General features: G+C 32.5%; 1 protein-coding gene across 2 annotated transcripts; it reads left to right on the top strand.

The window, feature by feature from the left end:
• The first annotated feature begins 66 nt into the window (after positions 1–66).
• On the top strand, positions 67–8,231 carry LOC105119929 (agamous-like MADS-box protein AGL11). Of its 2 annotated transcripts, none has more exons than XM_011018122.1 (4): positions 67–483; positions 3,543–3,627; positions 3,744–3,805; positions 8,083–8,231. In XM_011018122.1, the coding sequence occupies exons 1-4, from the start codon at positions 302–304 to the stop codon at positions 8,186–8,188; spliced, it is 435 nt and encodes a 144-aa protein (XP_011016424.1). In that variant the 5' UTR covers positions 67–301; the 3' UTR covers positions 8,189–8,231. The 2 variants fall into 2 exon arrangements, with proteins under 2 accessions (XP_011016424.1, XP_011016425.1); XM_011018123.1 differs by having other exon boundaries at positions 3,546–3,627; positions 8,083–8,230.
• Positions 8,232–8,377: the final 146 nt, after the last annotated feature.

Raw genomic sequence — 8,377 nt, 5'->3', positions numbered from 1 at the left:
TAGTGTGAACTCGTTGATTTAATTCGTCCAAAAAAAAAATTCTTTGACTATATTTAGCGTAGGAAAAATGCAAGTGAAATTCTTGGAAACAGCTTTGCACTTCCTTAAACTGGAATAATACACTCTCTTTTGTTTTTATTTCAAACTGTTGCAATTGCCTAGCTATTCCATGCTTTTTTTGGTAGACATGAAATGTAAAAGTCAGATAAGTTAGCTATTAGGTTAAGAAAATTGCTTGATAAGAGCATATATAATATAGAAGCTTCTTTGGGTTGTGAAAGAATTGATCTTTTGTGTAGACATGGGAAGAGGAAAGATTGAGATCAAGAGGATCGAGAACACTACGAATCGTCAGGTTACTTTCTGCAAGAGAAGAAATGGGCTGTTGAAGAAAGCCTATGAATTATCAGTCCTTTGTGATGCTGAAGTTTCCCTCATCGTCTTCTCTAGCCGTGGCCGTCTCTATGAGTACGCCAACAACAAGTAACTTTACCTTCCCTAAATCTTCATATCATAGGGTTTGTTCTCTTTTCTTTTCTTTTTCCGATCCTCAGATTTAATTTCTTTTTTCACAAATCATTAGGTCTTGTTTCTTTTGTAATAATATACGTACATTTACTTCTTTTATAGAAGAAGAAAGACAATGAAGGGTGAAATATTAGGAGGGTAGATCCCAAATCATGCAAACAGTCCGTGAGTTTTGGCTTTTCAAGGAGTTGTTTGTCAGATCAGAACATTTGACTTAGATCTTAGTTGGCTGGAACTCATATGTTCTTTTCTTCTTTATGCTGATATTATCTCGAGTTTACAGAAAGTTTAGCAGAGGAATGGGAGTATAAAGCCCTTCTTTTTTTAATAGAAATGAGAGTATAATTAAAGCCATACCTTTTATATATTATATCAAATAAGAATTTACCATATAAAATAAATATCTAAAAATAATAGATTACTTCATGATCGACGATTTATGTCCATAGTCAAATACGGTAGACCTCCAAGAGATATTATCTCAGCTAATATGGATTCAACCACATAGTATATTTTATCCTTTAAAAAACATATACTGAGGAAGGAAGAATCTCATGCTATATAAGCAACTAAGGCCGTCGTTACTTAGATGTAGAATAGTGGCATCATCACTTTCTTTCTACTCCATTTAATTTGGTGATTTATCTAAGCGCATGCTTTCGTTTCATGATTTTCTCCGCCTCATGTTCCTTCAAATTTATCAAATGGGATATAGTGATAATAAACATTTTGGCTATTTGTAAACTGTAATCATGATTTTCAAACGAAAGGTGCTTCCTAAATTTAGGTTTGCCCTCTGCTATTTTACTATTTATAATGACCATTATGTTCTAAGGATAGTGATTTGCATATATAGATGCATTATAGAGGCTTTCCATCTTGGAAATTATGCAAATGTAAGTATGCTAGTTGACTGAGTCCATGACAGGTATTCTCTTTTATTAGTCATCTGCCATGTTTTTTCAATCCACCCAGCTTATTTAAATGATCAATAAGGGTCTTAAGGTTTCGAAGTTTAATGAGGGCTTCCATGAACAATTAGTATAGTTATATTATTGAGAATTATAAATTGACTAGATGCTAACTAGTAATTTATAAGAGTAATTTAACAGAAAAAACTATGTTTAGTACGTCATTTAAAACATTTGCTACCTTGTTGAAGAAAAGTTAATAACAAATTTATCAACAACAACACATAATACAGTACAATAATAATAATAAAGCATAGTATCAGCTGCATGATGAGGCTTGCCAGGAATGAGAAGAAAGGAACATATTCGTCTTTCTAATCTCTTAACAGAACTCTTCTTCCCATGCATCTAGATCTTGGATTGTAAGGCAAGCCCTCTCTATTGTCTTGATTCTCTTTTCTCCTTTTGGTGCTGCCCTGTTAGAGGTTCCATAATTAATGTATAGTAGTACAGACACAGAACTTTGAATGATTAAGCCTGATCCTTTCCCATTCCATTGCTAGTATGGGTTCTCAGTTTTTCATTACCTTCTGTTTCCACTTTGAGCTTTCACTGACAGCAGCTTCGACTTTTATCTTTTGACAGGACTCTTGTTCATTCTATACGAGAGGTTTTATAACAAGTCAGTGAGGACAAACAAAAATGAAAGCTCAAAGTGAAGACTAACCTAGACATATTTTAAAAGTTTCTTTAATGATCCATTCTATCTTTCTTCACTTAGATTCAATTATGGGGGTTGAATATGCTCTACCAACAAAAAAAAGAAAAAAAGAACCATGGACGAAGTAGAAAGTAGAGCACTTTTAGCTAGGTCCTTGTGAAAAGGCACGTGGGGAGATACATTTGCCATTGTCTTTCCTACAAAGAAACCTGAACTGAATTTGATCAGTCCCATGATAACCTTTGTGTTCAATCTCTTTTAGCGTCTTCATTGATCACTCCTCTAAAGTCTTAATACTTAAATCAAAAAACAAGTCGTGGTGTAATTGATTACAGTCTACGGGCTCTCAAGCTGCTTAAAACCCTCCCTCCAATGACCACAAGAGAGAAATCATTCTTCATCTAAACTCTTCTTTCACTTGCTACAGAACTATCTATCTAAAATAAATTCTTACTTTAAACTCGCAACTGGACATGTAACTAAGAAAAAGATGCCAACTAATGCAGTACTGGTTTGGCGTCCAGTTTACGTACGGCTAACTCCTTTCTCTTCCTTCAGTGGTGTAATTGATTACAGTCTTTACTTTTCACAGCACAGTATTGAAGCAAATCTATGATCGTTTTCCTCTCCCATTGATTGCAGATCCCATCTCTTTTTGGTCTTCCTGTTTCTATTTTCAGCTTTGAAACTTTCCACATCTTTTGCTTGTTTCCCATGTTTTATTTTCAGTATTCTCCTTGCTTATCTTCTGTTTTTCCTTTCTTATGTTGGGGTGTAATAAATGAAGCAGAAAGGTAAAAACACTGCTTTTGCTAGGGTCTCTTCATCTTAGTGATAGAGAGTAAGAAGTCAAAGGCAAGGTTTTGCAATAGTTAACTGGCACGTCAGGTGCAAGAAACTACAGGAATGGAATAATATTGTTTCTCTGTGCATATGAATTGAGCTGTCTTGGAAAGTTGACAATACCATTAGCTGTTGTTTCACTTCTGTGTGATCCTTCTCTATATCTTCTTCACGTAGAATGATATACTAGGTTTGGGTCGGTTGACTAGGAAATCCTGTAAAGAAACCTTTCCATATATGCACTGCTTTTCATTATTATTTTTCATGTGATTTGATTTTCAATTTTAAATTAACAATAGGTCAAGTTGTGTTTTTCATGCACGTGAATTAACATGGTGAAAACAAATCAATATGTTCATGATGATCAGTTTGAAACCCTAATGACGCTTCGAAGAATTTGAAACATTCATGATGATCAGTTTGAAACCCTAATGATGCTTCGAAGAATTTGAAACAGTGGTGAGGATGTAAAAATTAACCATGCATCTCAGGCCTGTTCTTTTGTGGTTTGAACTTAGAAACTTCTTCGTTTTTGGTAGCAGCATAAGATCAACTATAGATAGGTCCAAGAAGGTCAGTTCAGATCGTTCAAATACTGCCTCCATCACAGAAATCAATGCCCAGGTATGCTTTTTGTTCCTCCTCTATTCTAATATTTATCAATCTTTCCAAGTCCTTGAATCTTTGCTCAATTCATTTCCTCTGACTTACTTTTCCTGTATTAAATGGATGAAATATAGTATTATCAACAAGAATCAGCAAAGCTGCGTCAACAAATTCAGTTGCTACAGAATTCTAACAGGTACAATCTGCACAGTACAAATTTACATTATTAATTGATTCAGTTTTTGCAATAAAAAATTAAAGGTAAACTTTTTATGGTCTTAACCAATAAAACAGACAACTATCAAACTAGGGGACAATTGTTTATTCTTGACGTTTTCTTAACAAATTAATTGATATATATATATATATAGACACACACACACGAGAGATTTATTAATCAATTTCTGTAACTATTAAGTGGATTAATTAGAAAAGTACAAACAAACCTTAGAGTTCATTTGGAAATGCACGTCAACCCAAATTTTCAAAAAATTTAAATTTTTTTACTAAAAATTAATTTTTTATATGTTTTTAATTGTTTTGATACGTTGATCTCAAAAATAATATTTTAAAAATAAAAAAAAATATTATTTTGATGTACTTCAACATGAAAAGTATTTTAAAAAACAATTATAATCACACTCTCAAATAGACCCTTAGAAGAGTTAGAAAATGTGCTAACAAAACTAAATCAATAATCAAAATCAAGCATAAAAGACTCTTGATTAAAAAAAAGTTCAAATACTTTGCAATATAATTTTTCTTTCTATGAACATGACCAAAACATACAAAAAAGAGCTTATTGCATGTATTAAAAATATCATTGAATTCAGTTTGCAAGTGCAAGGCCATGTAACATTTTCTCTTTTAATCTAAGTAATGGCATTGTAAAAATTTGCTTCAACAACTCATCAATTTGTAGAAGCATAGCAACAGTCAATACTTAAAAGCATAGCTTATTGAATAGCAAAGAACATAGCTTCATTAAATTTCATATTACTTGTTGAACAAGAAAAAATACAAAGGAATTTTCTTTTATGATCTTTGAGAACACCACTAATTCCTTAAGGTCTTGGTTTATTATTTGGAGACGCATCACCACTCCACTTCAGCATGCATAGGAGGTAGTCAAGGAGAATCATTTCTCATACTTGTTCTTTTTTATTTTTTTGGATAATCATCAAGGGTATATTGAAAAGGCTATTAAACCAATAGCCAAAGCAAAATACTTGGACAAGATAAAAAGAACAAAAAAAAAGGAACAGACTTACGAAAAAAAGAAAAAAAAAACAAAACTGATTTGCTACAACAAAAAACAAAGAGATCACCTAAGATTTCTTTCTACACCATAATATGATGTCATCGAAAGATTTTAAGAGGTCATTTCCTATATAAGTGAAGTTTGAATCCAAAATATGCAACCAAATAGTAATCCGATGAAGGATTGTTGAGAAACAATCAAACAAACTTATAGTTCCCTCCTTAAAAACAATTTTGTTCCTCAATAACCAAATACTCCAAGTAGTACTATTGAAGATTAGTCTCTAAGCTAATCTTTAAAATATACCTGGCACCATTCCAAGCCATTGCAAAAGCAACGAGTCTAGAGTGCTTAGCAAATAATATTGAATACTTTACCAATCTAAAATTTTCATCCAAACACTTCTAAAAAACTTATAGTGTATAAAAAGGTGCTATAAAGTTTTCAAATCTAAGTTGCAAAAGACATATAAAGATTTTTTGGCGAGCAAAAAATTCTGGTGATGGAGAAAAACTCTTGTACTAACTTTATCCTAAACTATCAATCATAAAAATATCTGAACTTTCAGAGGGGCCCCTTTTAATCTAGACATTGGCTTTAAAAACTCAATCATAAGCAAAAGAGGTACTATCAATTAGGGTGCTACAGGACTTAACTTAAAAACTTCCTTCAGAATTACATGGTTATATGATTTTGTCCTCTTAATTCATATAAAAAAATCATTTGTTGAACAAAGTAAATTTGATTCGATAAAACAAAAACTCTCGTCATTATATTTTATTTAAATAGAAACTCGATGAAAAAGAGAATAATACACACCAACCCAGTCTGTTTATTTCTTATTAAAAATTAGATTATTGTAGTCATTGATTCCAAATAGACCAAAGAAGAACAACCACCACACCTTTTTTTTTTTTGCATAGGTTCCATAATAAGAAAAAGTTATCAAAACATTAAGGCAAGATCAACTATTATCCTAACCAATATATCACTTGAGACCACAACTTCCAAATCATTTCACCGTAAAGTAAAATATGAGTTACGGTTTTAATTTTTTTTACAAGAAAAAAAGATTAAATCATTACCTTGAAACCTACCTTTTAGATACAAAAACAATTTTGTAAACCTATCTCTTATGAGCACCAAAGTTTATTTTAAATGAATTTGCACAATATTTTTTTTGGTAACAATCGAAAGTTTTATTAAGAAAATGGCTACAAAGATAATAGCCTAACTTACATTAGATGAATAAGCAAAGGAAAATAAACAGAGAAAAGATAAGCATAAAAGATGCTGCATGAAACAGGGAAGCGCAACAATTAGAGAGAACGAAAAAAACATAAGAAATCAACTCTTTCCTACTGAACATCCTCTATATTAAATTCTAAAGAGCTAGAATCAAGACTCATTCATAAAAGCAACACTTCGGCGTACAATGGAGAAACAAATTTGGAGGTTAGGGGTAGTATTAAAAAAAACATCATTCTGGCAGAACCAAAAATTTTATACAACACATGAGAAAAGAAGCTACCATGAAAGATTTTGTTGCTTGCCTTTAACCATGGAAGACCATTGATAGCATATGTCATCAACAGATTTTGAAAAACACTGCAAAAGCCCCGATTAAAAAGCAATTTCATCCATATATTCCAAGTGAAATGGTAATGAATGAAAATGTGATTTGAAGATTTCAAGCTTTTATTAAAGAAAGCGCATCTTGATTTTTAAAGGGTGAGGTAGTCATGCTAAAATGAAAAATCTCTTGTGGTTACTTTGTCTTGGACAAGGAGCTAGAGGAAAAGTTGCACTTTTGGTGGGGTTAGTTTTATTTAAACAGAAGATTAGAATGGTTTAGCACCATCGTAAAGTAGTTGGTCTATCATTTTGTAGCAAGATTTTACACTGAAGAAGTCATCGTTGTTGAGAGTCTAGATTTTCTTATCCATTTTGCTGCAGAACAAAAGGTTAGAATTCAACAAGGATGATAAAAGTGATAGTCATTCTTATTCAAAATGAAATAAAGGTCTCCGCCATTGTAGGGACTAGAACGAGATTTAATTGCTCCATCTACCCATGTCAACCACCAAAGTAGATTTAGAGGTAAACAAAAGATATAGCCTAGGAAAGGCTGTTTTGGGAGGGTAGTTACCAATCTAGTTGTCTAGCCAACTTGATGTTAAACTGTCATTCCCCACCATGAATTTGCAATGATTTATGAAGACATGGTAAATGTCGATTTGAACAATGAATATAATATCCTTCTAGATCTTGGAGGGTTGGTTGTAGAAAATCAGGATCTCATTCTCATAAGCTGGATTGTATATTAAAGAGATAATTATTTTCCATAAATTTGTACTTAGAAAAGAGAGTCTCCAAATCCATTTTAACAGCAGGCTCTGTTTTTTGATATAAAGGAGCCTTCAGTAAGGCCTCCTTGTTTCTTATCACTTATCACTAGTCCTCATTGGATCTTACAAAAAGATTTTTGCTTGATATATCCGTACCATAAGAAACATCTTTGGATGGATGAAAGAAGCTTGCCTATCCTTTTTGGCATCTTGAATACAAACATAAAATATATAAACAAGGAATTAAATATATAGGCGGGGAAGTAAAAACACTTTTAATGAGTAAAGACATTTAACCATGCTTGATAATCTTCCTTTCCATATATGAAACTTTTTATGAAACTTCTATATCACTGGCTTCTATGTGAAGATATGGGATGGATTGGCTCTTGGTGATATGTCGAGATATTTTTTGAAAAAGGAGTCTGATATGCAAAAAATAGATATAGTCAAGCGCAAGCATAAATGATTGTTGACATGGAGCTTTTATAAAAATTTATGTGAAGGACTAAACTCATAGCAAACCATCTTATAATTCTATTCTCTTGACTTGAACTAATTGATTAATATTTGCCGGGATGTGTCATTTGCCAACGTGAGGAAAATCTTTTATGTGAATTTGAACAATGTTAACTGAACTGTGAATTATGATTCAAAGTTTATAGCTTAAATGAATTTGTCCGGCTATTCCCTTTCCATAATCCGTCCCATTTTAGGTGTAATGATATCCATGGCATTTAGAAAATGTACCAAATGACTTTACCAAGATTTTTGAACCCACACACGGATTAAATGGTCCTTTCATCATTTACGCACTCTTCGTCACAGTATGGTGCTGCTCATGCTTTCCCTTTTTTCTTGTAGGCACTTAATGGGAGAAGCCGTGAGTAATCTGTCGGTGAAGGAGCTAAAGCAGCTGGAGAATAGGCTCGAAAGAGGCATGACTAGAATCAGGTCAAAGAAGGTATGAACTTGTACAAATGGAAGCAAATATAGGAACAAATTTCTTGTCATTGTTGCTTAAAATTTTACGTCTTTCCTTTCTTTTTGACATGCACATAATGAACATGTACATCAGTGTATCGGCTTTCTACATATTTTCTGGATCACAGTTTTTTGTATGTCCTCAATAGTTTTTGTGCTTTCTACTTGTCTATTG

Source organism: Populus euphratica, unplaced genomic scaffold (assembly GCF_000495115.2).
Source record: "Populus euphratica unplaced genomic scaffold, PopEup_1.0 scaffold4031.1, whole genome shotgun sequence".
In the NCBI taxonomy this organism is placed as follows: domain Eukaryota; kingdom Viridiplantae; phylum Streptophyta; class Magnoliopsida; order Malpighiales; family Salicaceae; genus Populus; species Populus euphratica.
The sequence above is the reverse complement of the archived record's forward strand: the minus strand, read 5'-3'. Positions and strand labels throughout refer to the sequence as shown.